General features: G+C 47.6%; 1 protein-coding gene across 1 annotated transcript in view; it reads left to right on the forward strand.

Annotated features, from left to right (window-relative positions):
* Positions 1-18,218, forward strand: part of MAN2A1 (mannosidase alpha class 2A member 1) — a 370,906-nt gene that overhangs the window by 235,004 nt on the left and 117,684 nt on the right. The window contains exon 12 of the mRNA XM_082259950.1: positions 3,710-3,777. Coding sequence (XP_082116076.1) covers positions 3,710-3,777 — 68 coding nt within the window. The remainder of the gene's footprint in view (positions 1-3,709; positions 3,778-18,218) is intronic.

Genomic DNA, 18,218 nt, shown 5'->3' on the forward strand with positions numbered 1-18,218 from the left:
GGTGGTGGCCTCCCTGAGTCCGGGAGATTTCCTGGCTTCTATCGACCTAAAGGATGCGTGTTTACACATCCCCATATTCGAGGGTCATCAGAGGTACCTCCGATTCGCTATCGCGGAGGAACACTATCAGTTTGTGGCGTTACCTTTCGGTCTCGCTTCGGCTCCAGGGTGTTTACCAAAGTGCTGGCTCCTGTTCTGGGCCTATTACGGGCACAGGGCATTGCGGTCTTGGGTTATCTGGATGATCTCCTGTTAAGATCGAGTGCCAGTCAGAGCCTGCTGCACGATCTGTCTACTACGGTTCAGACGCTCCAGGAGTTCGGATGGACCATCAACGTTCAGAAGTCGACTTTGTCTCCTTCGGTTTGTCTCCCATATTTGGGAATGGTCTTGGACTCCGCCCTTGCGAATGTGTTTCTGCCGGAGGACAAGCTCCGGACCCTGCAGAGCGAGGTCAGGTTCCTCGTCACTCAGGACCTGTATGCGGTCCCTGGGATTGATGGTGTCAGCCTTTGAGGCGATACAGTTTGCACAGTTTCACACGCGGTCTCACACAGGTGGAGATACTGGCCAGATGGCACAGGCTTCCTCAGTCTTTGGACCTGAGGGTGTCTCTTGAGTCACCTAACCAGAGTGGATCTTCTGTGGTGGCTTCAGTCCCCGGCCGTAGCGGAGGGAAAATCCTTCTGGCCGTTGCTGTGGACGGTGATTACCACGGATGCCAGCCTGTCGGGCTGGGGTTGCGTCCTGGGCAACCTGTCTGCCCAGGTCACTTGGTCAGTGGAGGAATCATCCCTACTGATAAACATCTTGGAATTGAGAGCGATCAGGCTGTGCCTGCTCCATTGGTCGGATCGTCTTCAGGGCCGCCCTGTACGGGTGCAGACGGACAACTTCACTGCGGTGGCTTACATCAATCACCAAGGGGGCACCAGGAGTGCCCGGGCGGCTCAGGAAGTGACCAGCATTCTGTCTTGGGCTGAGACTTACGGCCCGGGGATTTCGGCAGTTCACATTCCGGGTGTGGAGAACTGGCAGGCCGATTATCTGAGCTGCCAGACCCTGGACCAGGGGGAATGGTCCCTGTACCCGGAGGTTTTTCAAATGCTGTGTGCGAAATGGGGATCCCCGGATGTGGATATGTTCGCGTCCCGGCTAAACAACAAGGTGGGAAGGTTCGTGGCAAGAACGCGCGACCCTCTGGCAGACGCCTCGGATGCGCTAGTGGTGCTTTGGCACCGGTATTGTCTGATGTATGCCTTTTCCCCCGATTCAGTTGTTGTCCAGGTTCCTGCGCAGGTTGGTCTCGGAACCTATGTTGGTGATTCTGGTGGCCCCGGACTGGCCACGCCGGTCCTGGTACGCGGACATCATTCAATTGGCCGTCGAGCCTCCATGGCCAGGTTTGCCTGGTGTGAAACCAGGGGCTTCCCTCCTTGTTCCTACTCGGTGGCAAGGGTATTAGCCTTCCTACAAACTGGTGTGGACCAGCGCCTGGCGTTGTCCACGATTAAGGGCCAGTTGTCTGCACTGGCCATCCTTTTCCAGCGCCTATTGGCATCTAACTCTTTGATTCGCACCTTTATTCAAGGTGTGCGTCACTTGGCCCCTCCTCGGAGGGCGCCCCTACCTCCTTGGGACTTGAGCTTGGTTCTGTCCGTTTTGCAACGTTCTCCCTTTGAAAACATCAGGGAGATTTCTTTGCCTCTGCTGTCGAAAAAGGTTGCTTTTCTGCTAGCGATCACTTCTGCACGCAGAGTGTCGGAGCTGGCGGCCTTGTGTTGCCGCTCCCCTTACCTGGTTGTGCATAGGGATAAGGTGGTCTTGCGACCCAACCAGTCCTTCCTTCCAAAGGTGGTTTCTGATTTTCACCTTAATGAGGACATTGTTTTGCCTTCGCTTTGTGCGAATCCTAAACATCCTAAGGAGTTTGCCTTACATTCCTTGGATGTTGTCAGGGCGATCAGGGTTTTACCTGTCGTCCACTGAATCCTTTCGGAAGTCGGATTTTCTTTTTGTCCTTCCTGAGGGACCTCGGAAGGGTATGGCTGCGTCTGCGGCGACCATTTCAAAATAGATCAGACAGACGATTGTACAAGCCTATTCGATTAAGTTACAGGTACCACCCTTCCCTGTCGAGGCGCACTCTACCAGAGCGGTGAGTGCGTCCCGGGCCTTCCGGCATCAGGCTTCGGTGGTCCAGGTGTGCAAGGCTGCGACTTGGTTGTCTGTGCACACCTTTTCAAAATTCTACAAACTTGATGTTCTGGCGTCGGCAGATGTCTCCTTTGGCCGCAAAGTTCTGTGTGCGGCAGTGCCTTAAGGGGACCCTAGTTTTTGCAGGGTCCTGGCTGTTGGGGTTGTTTCCCCCTTGTTTGCTTTCCTGGGTTGTTGCTCCAGTTGAGCTTTTCTGTTGCCCAGAGGATACCTTTCTGTTCACATAAGGTTCCTTTCTCTGCGGTTGGTGCTGCGTTGCCTTTCTGACGGTTGCGTTTGCCGCCCCTCATGTCTACACTGCTTTGGGACATCCCATTGGTGAAGACTGTATGAGTGGGCGGCGACTGTCAGAGGACGTAAGAGAAAACTGAATTTTTGTAAAATCTTACCGTAAAATTCCTTTCTGAGTCAGTCGCCGCCCCCGCCCCTCTTTTTGGGGTTCTTTGGACTCTAACTGCTTGCTACCAAACTGAGTTGGGATGGCTGATAGCAGTGGGGTATTGGACCAGTGGGACAGCCCCCATAGGTGTGTCTATGTAAATTACTTTGTTTTTAACAAGTCTTATGCCCAGCTTGCTCCTATGGATAAGAGGTCAATACCCATTGGTGAAGACTGTATGAGTGGGCGGCGACTGTCAGAGGAAAATTCAGTTTTTCCCCAAAAAAGTTAGGCCTTAGGCTGTAAAGTTTGTACAAGTAGTATTTCTTTCGTCTTGCTTGGGTGATTTAGTGCTAAACTGTAAGATCTGTTGGGTGGTACCATAGGGTTGGATTTCAGAAATACGGACAAACAAAGGTGAAATATCCTGCGCGTTACCTAATAAGGCATGGGGCCCTTTTTTTTTTTAAAGATGTGACTCGGACCATTTTGCTTGGCATATAAACGGTAATAAGTGAAATAAGCACAACCAATACTCTGTGTTAAATTGCAATATACTAAAGAAAATTCAAAATGCAATAAGAAAAACGGAACAATTTCATGTAAGTGAAGGGAACCCTCCAATTTCCAGGAGGATCTGCTAAGCAAAAACTGGGGTAAGGAAAAATGAGGAAGGGGGGATAGGGGTTTCACCCCCAGGGAGCAAAGATCAGCTGCATCACACAAGCAATGGAAATTCCAGGCGATGGATCTTAATCATGTGTATGTATTGGAGGAATTTGGCAGAGAAGCGGAAAAGGTCCAATAAAACCCCCTGGACTGATGTTCCTCTGACTTATCCTATAAAGCTGAGGTCAGATCTTCCATTTGCTCATGGAGCACACTTTAAATCTGAATTGTAGGTTGACTTGAACTTCTCTGTTATTGCTAGACCTGTTTGACCATTCATTTATTTATTTTTTCTATGTAATATGAAGTAGCTGCTCTCTAGACAATCTTTTCAGTATAAACACTTAGCAGTGTTATGCAGTATAACTAGAGACTACAAATAATCATTAAAAAAACAGGCTCTCAGAGTTGCATTTAGCGTTTATTCTGTTTTTTATTTTATAGGATGAAGTACAGAAAGCTCAGGATGCTTTACCACAAAAGACAGTTATTAAAGTCACAGGCCATCCAAGGTGAGTGCATTTAAGCTTTTGGGCTGTAAAAAGATGCTTTCTCCTAATTCTCAATAAAAAAAAAATGTATTATGTATCTAGCATACATACAAAAATAAGGAATCTTAATTCATTACAGAATTATGATTCCAGTCACATTTTTATTCTCGGCTACAAGCCTAATTTATTTGAATCTAATGTATTGTGGATTTAAAATTTTGTTTATACGTTGTCTTTTCCACATTGCTTTTCTTTTTAACCACTTAAGCCCCGGAAGATTTTACCCCCTTCCTGACCAGGGCCTATTTTTCGTGCGACGCTGTGCCTAAACTAATTTGGCGTCCTTTTTTTCCCACAAACAGAGAGCTTTCTTTTGGTGGTATTTGATCACCTGTGATCATGCGCTATAAACAAAAAAAGAGCGTCAATTTTGCAAAAATAACAATGTTTTTCACATTTTTTTTATATGAAATTCCCAAAAAAAAAAAAAAATGTAAAAATCAAAATTTTTTCTCTGTCGCTCATTGACAGACGTAGTCCTCCTTGATTAATATCAACTCGGGTTATACTGCCCTCTACAGGAGTAGGACTAGACAGGAAAGAAAACGTTCTGGCCACACCCTAGGGGCAGTCTCAGAGGGTATATCCTCTCACTTCCTGCTACAGCAAATCAGTTTTTTTCTGTCTAGTTAGGAGTAAGGACCTAGATTCCTTGCTAGGATCTTCGGTCCTGGCAGGATTTTTTAGAAATACTTTTTTTTGACAGCTTTTTTTCTCCAGTGTTCCTGTGAGATCTTCAAGCAAGTACGCTGAAACTGGGCGACGGGCTGGATGTTGAGATCCAGTGGTCACCCCAGTTCAGCCTACTAGCGCGTGCAGGTCAGTCCCCGTCGGCCGTGACATAGTCCCACTGGACGGGGACTGACCCTGCGAGTTAAACGTCTCGCCCGGACGCCAATGACCAACAGAGTCACGGCGTCCGTATTGGTCGACAGCCCCCCCACCCCGGTGGAGAGGGGTTCTGTCAGGAGTTGGCGCCCGCCTGGTTCCGGTATGGTGAGTAGAATGTTCCCCCTCTCCCCCTGTCGGGTTTGTTGGTGGACTCGGGCCCCTCTCTGGGATGGTCGGACACTCAGTTTCTGGGTCTCCCCTCTATCCTATAACAGGTCACAGATCCCCCAATTTGAGTGTGATTTTTGTGAATAGAAACCAGGAGGCTTGGTTTGGGAGCGGACTATCTAAAGTCACTATATGAATGTAAGGGTGACTGAAGTCAGTGGCAGACTACTAAAAGGCATTACTATTGAGGTATAGAGGTATCCTACCTGTCTAGTGTGTACACAGGCCGATGCCTATGCCTGAGTTACTGCAGCCACAGATCGCCATCCCTCCAGAAAGCCGGTCACTTCCACAGGCCGCACAGCCTCCCGCAGGCCGAGGCACTTCCGCAGGCCGCACAGGCCGAATGCACACATCCCGCAGGCCGCTGCTAACTTGCAAGCCGCCGCTATCCTACACAGGCCGCCGCCATTTTCCTGCAGATCGCACGAGGCTGCCATATTGGCGTAGCCTCGTGTCTCCAGCATGGGGGCGGCCATGTGTGAGGTGACCAAACACCTCGTGGAGTAATTGGGAGGCGCCGGAAGGCGTGTAAAGGGGCGGAGCCGCCTCCTTGGCCCAGGGAAAGCAAGCCAAAGACTTCCTGTCTGTAACAGACAGTGCTGGAAGCAGGTTGATAAGAAACTTCTGTGCATCAGGTGAGCCTTGGGGTCTCTCTCTCTCTCTCTTTCTGAGGGGTCCAAGCAGGTAGACTGAGGGGCGCTACTGCGCTGGGGGACTAAGTTAAAAAAAAAAAAATGTTTTTTTCTTGCAATTAATTTTTTCAGTGTTTGCTGGCAAGTGTCTTGTTACATGAACCCTGCCACACATGTATCCCCACCTGATCCCCTCAGGGTGGCCGCAGGACCCTCCAGTACCCCACTTGTGATGATGCATTATCAGCAGTTTTGGAGTCTTTGGTATCCCGGGTGGAGGTAGCCTGTCAGGGACGGGGGTCAAGAAGAGCGACCCCCGCCTACCCCTATGTCATCTGATACTTCAGATACGGATTCTGAGCTGGTCATTGCAGTCCCTTTTCTGGGGTTGTTGTCTCAGGTACGGTCTCCTCAGACAGTAAGGAGGACGCTTCTGCCTCCGTCATAGCACAAGAAGCGTTGGTGGAAGCACTAGTTGTGTCTGTCCGGGAAACCTTAAATCTTGAGGTTACACCGGCAGAGGTAGCTGAGACTCGTATTCCTTTTTTGGTACTAGCAAGCCTACCAAAATGGTGAAGGGTTTCCCTTCCCCAAATAGGGTCGTCCGTAAATGAGCCCTGCTATTTCCAAACGCATTGCTAGGCGCTATCATTTTGAGGAATCCCTCATTACAAAGATGGACGGTACCACCAATAGTGGACTCACCGATTTCCAGACTAAATAAAGCCACTGTTTTACCGTTGGATTGACAGAATGGGCCCCACCCATCTCTAGGGTGGGGGGACGTCTTCACCGATTTCCGGACCCAGGGCTTTCCAGAATCCCGGATAAAGGGGTTCGCAAGGTCATATGGTCGGGATACAAGATCGAGTTTCGATCACTTCCACCGGTGCGATTCTTCCCTTCCAATAGTCGACATCCCCGGGTCGCTTAAAAGCTTTGCGGGAGACAGCTTGATACAACAAGCAGTGGTAGTTCCCATTCCTTGGAGTTCTAGTCGAACTTGTTCACAATGCCCAGGAAAAAGGGCTAGGTGCGTCCAATTCTGGTCTTGGAAGAGATGGAGTCCATCCATACAGTGGTGGCCTCCCGGCATCAGGGGGATTTCCTGGCGTCCATAGACATTTAGGATGCCTATCCTTATATCCCCATCTTCGCAGGACATCAGCGTTTTCGTTGCTTTTCCCAAAGATCATCCCTGGTTCCCACCAGGAGACTGAACTATCTGGGCCTAATTTTGGATACATCCTTGGCAAGAGTGTTTCTCCATGCGGAGAAACTCCAGAAGATTCAGTCAATGATTCGGATGTTGCTGTCCGTCAACTGGCTGGGATTGATGGCGCCTCCTTAGAGGCAGTACCGTTTGCCCAGTCTCGTACCCAAATTCTCCAAAGAGGAGATTCTTCTCATATGGAATCGGAATCCCGATTCCCTGGACAATCGGATCCGATTGAGTGAGCGGACCAGGGAGGCTCTGGTCTGGTGCCTTCGGTCTCCGATGCTCAGCCAGGGGAAGTCATTTCTTCTGATAAATTCCAGGTTACCGATAAATGTGTTGGAACTGAGAGCCGATCAGACTTTGTCTGATTTACTGGACCGAGCAGCTCCAGGGCAGCCTGGTTCGGATCCAATCGAACTATGCCACGGTCATGACTTGGGTCGATCACCAAGGGGCACCAAGAGTGCCCTGGCGGCCATAGAAGTGGCCAACATTCTTATTGGGGGAACAGTTGTTCCAGTTCTCTCCGCGATATTTATCACGGGGGTGGACAGGCAGATTATTTCAGCCGTCAGATTCTGGATCAAGAGGAATAGTCTCTTCATCCAGAGGTATTTCACCAGCTGTCCCTTCATTGGGGCACCCCGGATATGGATCTGTTGGTAGGTTGGCTCAACAGGGCTCGCACCCGCGATCCTCTAGCGGACGCAGCAGATGCGCTGAACGGCCTGTAAAGGCAGTATCAGCTACTATATGTCTTCCCCCCCTCTCAAATTGCTGCTGAGATTTCTCTGCAGGATAGAGGTGGAGGGAACTCCAGTTATCCTGGAAATAGGCCGAGCTGGCCTCGTCAAGCCGGGTACGCCGACTTGGACAGGCTAGTCGCGGACGCTCCTTGGAGACTTCCTCTCAGGGAGGATCTGCGGTCTCAAGGACCGATCTTCCATCGTGCTTTACAGTCGCTGGTTTTAATGGCCTGGCTATTGAGACCCAGGTACTGAAGGACAGAGGGTTGTCAGCTTCAGTTATTCCTACTCGAATTAAAGCAAGGAAAGCGACTTCCAGCAAAGTCTATTATCGCACATGGAAGACTTATATCGCGTGGTGTGAATCTTTGGAATTTCCCCCACGTACCTATTCGGTGACCCGAATCTTGGCTTTTCTGCAAAAGGGGGTTGAGCAGAAACTATCCTTGAGCACTATCAAGGGTCAGGTTTCAGCATTAGCAATCTTCTTTCAGAAGCCTTGGGCTACTCATTCCTTGGTGTCCAGGGGGTGCGGCACTTCGCTCCGCCAGTGCGCGCGCCCTTACCGCCCTGGGATCTTAATTTGGTGTTTGTCGGTTCTTCAGAAACCTCCCTTTGAAAATATCAGGGAGATTCCCTTGCTTACATTATCCCAGAAGGTGGCCTTCTTGGTGGCTATCACTTCTGCACGCAGGGTGTCAGAACTGGCTGTATTATCATGCCATTCCCCATATCTAGTGGTTCATAGGGATAAGGTAGTTCTTCATCCGAAGCCATCCTTTCTTCCTAAGGTGGTTTCAGATTTTCATCTGAATGAAGATATTGTGCTACCTTCCTTGTGTCCTAAGCCCAATCATCCTCAGGAATATGCGTTGCATTCCTTGGATGTGGTTCGGGCAATCAGGGTATACCTGAAGACTACGGAATCGTTCCGTAAGACGGATTCACTTTTTGTGATCACGGATGGCCCCAGAAAGGGGTTGCCTGCATCTGCCGCGACTATCTCCAAATGGATTAGACAGACGGTGGTACAGGCTTATTCTATTAAGGGTCGGAATCCTCCGTTCCCTGTTAAGGCGCACTCCACTCGAGCGCTTAGTACTTCCTGGGCCTACCGCCATCAGGCGTCAGTGGTCCAGGTGTGCAAGGCGGCTACCTGGTCGTCGGTTCATACCTTTACAAAATTTTATATAGTTGATGTGATGGCATCGGCGGATGCCTCATTTGGCCGCAAGGTTTTGCAGGCCGCAATTTGAGGAGACCGGTGGTCTACCTCGAGGGTTTTTTTCCGTTGGAATTTCAGTTGAGTCTCATCGTGTGATTGATGAGCCTTTAAAACTTCTAGTTGGCACCGGTTGGGCCTTCTAGATTGGATTTTGATTTCCATTTTCCCACCCCTCATTTGTGGTACTGCTTTGGGACGTCCCGAGTTGATATTAATCAAGGAGGACTACGTCTGTCAATGAGCGACAGAGAAAAATGGATTTTTGTAAAATCTTACCGTGAAATCCTTTTCTCTTAAGCTCATTGACAGACGTAGTACCCGCCCCTCTTTTTTTGAGTTGGGTTGGGTTGGGTTAAATTCTCTAAACACTGCTTTGTGACATAACTGATTTGCTGTAGCAGGAAGTGAGAGGATATACCCTCTGGGACTGCCTCTAGGGTGTGGCCAGAACGTTTTCTTTCCTGTCTAGTCCTACTCCTGTAGAGGGCAGTATAACCCGAGTTGATATTAATGAAGGAGGACTACGTCTGTCAATGAGCTTAAGAGAAAAGGATTTTACGGTAAGATTTTACAAAAATCCATTTTTAACATTTTAGGCCAATTTTTTTTTTTACCATATGTTTGGTTAAATCGCAAAAAGCGTATTTTGATTGGTTTGCGCAAAAGTTATTGCGTTTACTAATAAAGGGAACGATTTTTGTCATTTTTGTTGTTTTTGTTTTTTTTTTTTAACGCGTAATGGCGGCGATCTGCGATTTTTTTTTTTTTTTTTTTTTTTTTTTTTTTTTTTGCGGGACTGCGACATTGGGGCGGACAGATCGGACCCTTGACTGACATTTTTGACACTTTTGGGGTTACCAGTGACATTACTACAGTAATCAGTGCTATACATATGCACTGTTACTGTAAAAATGACACTGGCAGTGAAGGAGTTAACTGTATTGGAGAGGGAGGGGTTAAGTGTGTCCTAGGGGCGTGTTTCTAACTGTGATTGGCTGTGGCTTGATGTGTAAGAACAGTGATCAACGGTCCTACATAGTAGAACCATTTGATCACCATTCATACACAGGGAGAACTGACAGGCGGCTTTGTTTACACTAGCCGCCTGCCTTTCTCCCACTGTCACGGACGATCGAGAGTGCCCGGCGGACCCCGATGGGGCCGCCGGGCAAACGCGCGCGGGGGGGTCCGTGACCGAGCGGCAGCGCGCATCCGGTGGCACGCGCAAAACCCTTACAGGCTAGCGACGTAGCCCTACGTCGCTCTGCCTGTGAGGGGCTGACTGCCGACATAAATAGTCGTGCGGCAGTCGGCAAGTGGTTAAAAGAACCTCTGTTTCCATCCAGGTTTCATCTGTCATTACCCTCACTGCCACTTTTTTGCTTTGGCTTTTTGTGAGGTAGAAAACCTTGATTTGTTAAAGGTAGCCAGTCAGTGTGTCAGTCTCGTATTGATCTGTCATGTCAGCTGACCGATAAGTATTTCCTATTACCTTCAAAATACTTTCAGCTATCAGAATTTAAAAAGTAATCACATAGGTTCAACTCCATGTTAGCCATGTTGATTTCCACAGTTGCTAATTTGATTGGTATTATGCTGGGAAAATAATGTCTATCGTTTATCGACAGACGCAGCTCCGTCTTCTTTAGACCAATGGGTTATGCTCTTTCTATCAGGAATAGGCACTAGGCAGGAAAAAAAACTCTACCATGCCTATGGGGCTGGCCCTGCAGGCATAACCCCACACACTCTGTTTCAGCCTGCAGTTTTGTTTCTGCCTAGTTTAGGAATAGGACCTAGCTCCCTGCTGGGGCTTCAGTCCTAGCTTTTATTAGGGACATTTTGTTATTTTATGATTTTTTTTGCTTTCACTAGTTAGTTCCTGGAGATCTACAAGCAACAGCTGGCTGTGGTTTCGGACTGGATAATCTAGATCCTTAAGGTCTCCCAGCCTGGCCAGCGAGCGTGAGCAGGTTATAGTCCAGAACTATTCCTCGCCACGACAGTGCCCAGATGGATGGGGACGAGCCTGCGAGTGGAAAAGTCTTGCTGGGACGCGATCGACTTGGAACGCCCTGAGTCCTATCGTACCCCCCGGCTGGCAGCACCTCCACACCGGGTGGGAGGTGGACTGTTAGGAGTGGCGCCCATCTGGTACCATGGTATGGTGAATAATACTGTCCCCCAATCCTCTGACGGTCTTGGGGTGGACGTGGGCCCCTCCTTGGGATGGTCGGACCCCCGGGTTCCATTCCATTCCCCCAGCCCCTCTAACAGTCATGGTGGTCTTTTTGCCCCATCCTACGCCCATGCCCCCCGGGGTTAGGTAGGAGCTGGCTTGGCCACTTGCTCCAGTAAGGGGGGATGGATGCGATGGTTGCTGTCCGGATCGCACTGGGGGTCTTTGAGCAAGTTTCCTGGCCCCCTGGGGATTAGTGACTGGGGCAGGGATGTCTTTTGGGCTCCCTGCGGCAGTTATAGGCTTGAGGGGGAGCTGCTGTTTCTTCATCTGTGGGTCTGTGGGTCTGCGCCTCATCGGGACGAAAATTGAGGCCGAGACTCGTGGCCTACTCGCAGCTGTCTGGGTACCATGCCAGGCTATCAGAGTACCCTGTCCAGCTGTCCAAAGTGCCTGACTGAGCTGACTGGCGGATGTCGACTGATCGCCTCACACGGCCGGATCGGGCTGAAAATTGAGGCTGCGGCCTAGCAACGGCTGTCCAAAATGCCTGAGTGAGCTCATTGGGTACCATGCCAGACTAGCCGAGTACCATGTCCAGCTGTCCAAAGTGCCTGAATGAGCACACTGGTGGATGCTGATCGCCTCATGTGGCCAGATTGGGCCTAAAATTGAGGCCTACTCGCGGCTGTCAGGGTACCATGTCAAGCTTTCCGAGTACCTTGTCAGGCTGTCTGAGCTCCTAGCCGAGCTGTCCGAACTGCTGATCTAGCGGACGATGGACCCACTACAGGATCGGGTCCCAAATTTAGGCCGCTGCTTTAGGGCCTACTCGAGGCTGGCTGACCGAGCTGCTGACCAGGGTGATAGAGCAGCGGATGGGCATCCACCCCCCCCCCCCTCCTTAAGGGGGTGGACATATGGACTGCCAGGCACTCCCCTTGAACAGGGGGCCCTGTGGGGGACATTGTTGTGTGGGGGTATTCTGCCTGCGCGTCTACGTCATGGCTAGCCCCCTCTTCCCCTTTATAGGGGGCTATGTCCTCATGTCATTTATGGTCTTTAGCGGGCGTCTCCTTGCGGGACTGCGGTGGGCGATCTCCCCTGCTTGTTATGCTCCCAGGGTGAGCTTGGCATATAGCGACTCTAATGGGTCTGCATCCACTCACTTTGGGTGTTCTGCAGTGAGGATGATTCCTTTTTTTCCTGCACATGCGCATGCAAGAGCGCTGGTGGCTGCACTGATTGTATCGGTGCAGAAAATTTTAACATGGGGGGGCGCTGGTTCCCTCGGGGCCCGCAGATCCTCTAAAGGCAGCAAGGGTACTCTCTTTTCCCAAATACTGTGACAAAATTGTCGCGCATCAGTGGCGTTGTTCTAAACGCAATAATTGTAACCACACTTGGTGTGGCTAAAAAGCTGGTCTGCACATCAGGCTTCTAAAAAGGCTCTACAAATCTGCCCTTCATTAAGACTTCATTAAGACTTGATTATCTGGGCCTTACACTTGATTATGCTTTGGCGAGGGACTTTCTTCCTCAGATTAGTTGCACAAGTTGGGGGCAATCCATTTGCTGTTGGCAAGCAATCTGTCCTCTCTGCGAACTTGGATGCATGCCTTTGGTCTGATTGTGTCAACCTTCGAGGCGGTTCCGTTTGCTCAGTTCCACACGAGACTCTTACAAAGGGAGATTCTCGTCACATGGAACAAAGATCCAAAGTCCTAGGATGCTTTGATTCGGTTGAGTCACAACACAAGTCCTTCCTTCTGTTGTATTGGACGGTGGTAACCACGGAGGCTAGTCTGTCAGGCTGGGGAGGAATGCTGGGGAAGCTCTGCGCCCAGGGGTCCTGGACAGTGGAAGAGTCCAAAACCTCTGATAAACTATTTTGGAGCTCAGAGCGATAAAGCTTTGCCTGAGCCACTGGACAAATCATCTGCAAGATTGTCCGGTCCGGATTCAGTTGGACAATGCCACGACCGTGGCTTACATCAATCATCATGGGGGCATCAAGAGTGTCTTGGCAGCCCGGGAGGTGGCCGAGATCCTGGATTGGGTGGAAAAGTTTTTTCCAGGTGTGGAGAACTGGCAGGCGATTACGTGAGTCATCAGATGTTGGCTCAGGGGGAGTGGTCCCTACACCCAGAGGTGTTTTCATCTCCTATGTGTCTGGTGGGGGACACCCGACGCTGACCTGTTTGCTTCTTGACTCAACAAGAATGTTCAGAGGTTCGTAACCAGGTCTCGGGATCCAGACGCACTGGTGGCTCCTTGGAGTCAGTATCGGCTGATTTATGCATTCCCTCCTCTACAAACTTCTGCTGAGGCTTCATCGCAGGATAGAAGTGGAAGGGGTTTCGGTCATTCTGGTGGCCCCAGACTGGCCTCGCCGATCTTGGTAAGCAGACCTGATAAGGTTGGTCGCCGTTGCTCCCTGTAGACTTCCTCTCAGGGAAGATCTGCTGTCTCAAGGACCGATCTTCCATCCTGCTTTACAGTCGCTGGCTTTAACGGGGTGGCTGTTGAAAGCCAGGTATTGTAGGATAGAGGTCTTTCTGCTTCAGTGATTCCTACACTACTGAAGGCCAGAAAGCCTACTTCCAGGAAGATCTATCATACGTGAAAATTGTACATTTCATGGTGTGAATCATTGAAGGTGCACCCTCGCTTGTTTTAGGTGGCTAGGGTTTTTTACTTTTCTTCAAAAAGGTGTTGAACATCGGTTGGCTTTGTCACTATCAAAGGCCAAGTGTCAAGCTTCGCCTGTGTTTTTCCAACGCCCTTTAGCTACGCATGCCCTGATTCACACTTTTTATTCAGGGGGTTCGCCATATGGCTCCCCTGAGGTGATCCCCGCTACCTCCATAGGATCTGACTTTGGTATTATCTGTTCTTCAAAAACCTCCCTTTGACAACAGGGAAATTCCTCTGCTTGCCTTGTCTCAGAAGTATCTGAATTGGCAGCGTTGTCCTGCCGCTCACCTTATCTGGTGGTCCACAGAGATAAAGTGGTACTCTGTCCTAATCAGTCGTTTCTTCCTAAGGTGGTTTCTGATTTTCATTTGAATGAAGACATTGTGCTGCCTTCACTTTGTCCTAAGCCTAAACATTCCAAGGAAATGGCATTGCATTCTTTGGCTGTGGGGCGGGCGATCAGGGTTTACATGGAGGCCACTGAGTCTTTTAGAAAATCAGACGCTCTTTTCGTTCTTACTGAAGGACCTTGTAAAGGATTGACTGCGTCTGCTGCGACCAAATCCGGATGGATCAGGCAGACGGTAGTTCAGGCTTATTCACTGAAAGGTCAGGTTCCGCCTTTCCCAGTGCAGGTGCATTTTACTAGAGCGTTGCGTGCCTCTTGGGCTTTTCCCATCAGGCGTCAGTGCTGCAAGTTTGCAAGGTGGCAACTTGGTCGTCTGTGCATATGTTCACAAAATTCTACAAAGTGGATGTGTTGGCATCTTCGGATGCTTCATTTGGCCGCAAGGTTTTCCAGGCTGCTGTTTAAAGAGAATCTTTTTTTGTTTCTCTTTGAAGGGTGTATGTTTTTTCCAGGTGAGCTCCAGTTGTTCCTGGTTGAGCTTCATGTTACCTGATTGGCTAGGTTTAGCCTTTGGGGAATTACGTCTTCTTGCGTTGTCTGCCCACCCCTAATGATTATACTGCTTTAGGACATCCCATTGGTCTAAAGAAGATGGAGCTGCGTCTATCGAACGATCGAGAAAACTTGATTTTTGTAAGAACTTACCGTAAAATCCTTTTTTCTGAAGTTCGACAGACTCTGCACCCGCCCCTCTACTTCTGAGTGTATGGGTTTTTATTGTCTTCTAAACACTGCTTGCAACGAAACTACAGGCTGAAGCAGGGTGTGTGGGGTTATGCCTGCAGGGACAGCCTAGTGCCTATTCCTAATAGAAAAAGCATAACCCATTGGTCTAAAGAAGATGGAGCTGCGTCTGTCAATGAACTTCAGAGAAAAGGATTTTACGGTAAGTTCTTACAAAAATCCAGTTGTTTCCTCAGACTTCCCCATGGCTTCCTTATTTCTGGTGATGGAACAGGTCACTGCTTCAAGCTCAGTTCATATTTTGTATAACTATTCCTTTAAATCATGGTTTTCTGGATGAAAAAAAGAAAGCATTTACCAAAATACATTTCTCAGGAAATAATGCCACAAATTGAAAAAATAATTACCTGATTTGGCATTCAGGTGAGTTCACTATGTAATGTACCCCAAACCATCAGAATCAATAGTTTGTTCCCTTTTCTTTACTTTAATATTTTCTCATGATATAGTTTTGGTGATCAAACACAGTTGCATTCAGCTAAATTTAAAACCTTTTTTTATCTCAACTATGGGTTGGGAACACTAGGGGAAAAAATATGATGAATAAACGTCTATATGAACACCATGTGTTCCTGATTAAACATGATGTAGTAGTCAGATATTAGGCCATCTTGCACTGAACAAACCAAGTATTGATCATGAGTTTGCTCACAAAACTTATTCTACCTGCATTGCCTTCTACAGCTTTGTACTGAAGCTTTGCTCCAAATAGATTGTGCCAGTATGCTTGCCTCTCACTTACCATTGGTTATTTCTGGTAATAGGATGCATCATGCATTAAGTAAAGCTCATCTTATGGTTATGAAATGCTTTTTTAAGGTTTTTTTTTTTTTTTTTTTTTCCTAGAAAAAAAAAAACTAAGTGCATAAACAGGACTGATCTATATTGTTGCAAATCATGAAGTATAGTCTAGAGTTAATTTGATGCATCAGTGTCAGAACCTACATAATCAGCTGCCTTTCAGTAAGATCTTAAAGAACGATCTGTAATAAAATTACCTATTATCCAATTCCTCATCTTAAAGAAGATACTCTTCAATTCATCAGGGAGCCCTCAGACTAGTTTTTTAAGTCTGTCATAGGTCCAGTGTTTTCATACTTTAGCCAATCAAATAGTTCATTTTCTTACATTTTGAACAAACTTGATCTCTGAAGTCATCTGCTGTAATAACCTATTTGTGTCAAGGTGCTGAGCATATCATGAAAGTTTGTAGACCAGTGTTCTGTTGGACTATCAGCCAACCAACAAATAATACACACTGTTTGCTTCCTTCTACCTTTCTTTGGTGTTACGCTTTGATGTTCTTTTGACTAAACATCCTTTTGGAAAAAGGACCAACTCCGCTAAATGCTGGTTTAAGCTGGACAAAAAAAACCTGCAGGAATAATTATTTGACTATAAACCTAATGTTAGTAGTGTCAGCGATCATTACTTAGTCGGTTCACAATGGGGCGACATGACTCTGTACTACTTCGGGGGCGACTTGTGCATTCCCATGCACCACGACTTCGGAGCGACTTGCATGGACTTCACATAATGGAAGTCTATGCAAGTTGCTCCGAGGCCGCCCCGAATTAGTACAGGACCCTTTTTCTAAGTCGGAGCGACTTGTGTCGCTCCTATTAGAACGGGTCCTGTAGCAGTCAATGGACTGCGAGGGAGCGCGACTTGTCAGGCTGACAAGTCGCCTGACAAGTCGCGCTAGTGTGGAACGGGTCTTAGTCAAATGTCTTTAACGTTTAATTGTTTCTCAAGATTTGAAAATTGTTTACGATCTGTTTTATTCATCTAAAACAAAACATCCCTTTTGGAATCCGATTGGATTTTTAGCCTTTACCTGATTTAACAAAACACATTCATCCTCCTTTATTTGTGCACTCGGTGTACATAGTACCTCTTAATACATTTGCAGTACTGGTCCATGTAAGTTATATTTGTAATTTGACTGCTTTGTTAAAGATCTATTTTTTTCTATTGGTGGCCATACACTTCACGTACTGATTGTACAATCTCCTTTAGGCTTACTAAAACTGCAGTGCATCCGGGGAATATTCACAGCGCTTCACTTTTTCCACATTTTATGTAACAGCCTTATTCCGACATTGATTCAATTCAATATTTTCCTCAAAATTCTACAAACAATATGCCATAATGACAACGTGAAAGAGGTTTGTTTGAAATCTTTGCAAATTTATTAAAAATGAAATACAGTAAAACCTTGGTTTGAGAGTAACTTGGTTTAAGAGCGCTTTGCAAGACAAGCAAAATTTTCAAATAAATTTTGACTTGATATACAAGCGATGTCTTGATATACAAGTAGCCCCAAGTCACAGCTGAGTATAAAAGAGAAAAGAGGCACCTCTTAAGTGTAGCAATATGGTTAAATTTAATGAAGGTACAACATTTAGCAACTCACATGGTTGATGATTGGAATAGGCACATCTAAGGATGCAGGCATCAAGGGTAAAGCTGTCCACATAGACCATCCTCCACACCGCCATCTACGTCATCCCTTCCATGCTGCCCCTCGCTTTCAGATCGCTTTACTCCAGGGTGGTCTTCCCGGTCAGGATTACAGACTGGCAGCCGGCGGTGCAGAAGACGGTCTATGTGGACAGCTTTACCCCGGATGCCTGCATACTTAGATGTGCCTGTTTTATTCATCAATCATGTGAGTTGCTAAATATTGTACCTTCATTAAATGTAACCATATTGCTACACTTTGAGGCGCCTCTCTTCTCTTTGATACTCTGTAGCTCCTGCTGGATTTTGCTTCTAATCCCCTTGTGGAAGCGGCTATTTGTGGATGGACATTTTATGGTTACACAACCTATCACATTGCTATAATCTTTTTATATGGACTATAAACTGAAGGTTTAATGAATAAATGGTTGTGGAACAAATCATCTAAGTTTCCATTATTTCTTATGGGGAAATTTGCTTTGATATAAGAGTGCTTTGGATTACAAGCATGTTTCCGGAACGAATTATGCTCGCAATCCAAGGTTTTACTGTACGCAAAAAATCACATGTACAGAAGCATTTACAGCCTTTGCTATAAACTTTGTTGAAGCACCTTTGCTGCCAGTTACAGCCTCAAGTCTTTTTGAGTATGATGCTACATGCTTGGCACACCTATTTTTGGCCAGTTTCTCCTATTCTTTGCAGGACCTCTCTAGCTCCATCAGGTTGGATGGGGAGCATCGGTGCTCAGCAATTTTCAGATCTCTCTAGAGATGTTCAATCGGGTTCAAGTGTGGGCTCTGGTTGGGCCACTCAAGGACATTCACAGAGTTGTCCAGTAGCCACTCCTTTGGTATCTTGGCTGTGTGCTTAGGGTCGTTGTCCTGTTGGAAGATGAATCTTTGTCCCAGTCTTAGGTCCAAAGCGCTCTGGAACAGCTTTTCATTAAGGATCTCTCTGTACTTTGCTGCAATCATCTTTCCCTTGATCCTGACTAGTCTCCTAGTTCTTGCTGCTGAAAAACAT

The sequence above is a fragment of the Pelophylax lessonae genome, assembly GCF_965119305.1.
Source record: "Pelophylax lessonae genome assembly, chromosome: 1".
In the NCBI taxonomy this organism is placed as follows: domain Eukaryota; kingdom Metazoa; phylum Chordata; class Amphibia; order Anura; family Ranidae; genus Pelophylax; species Pelophylax lessonae.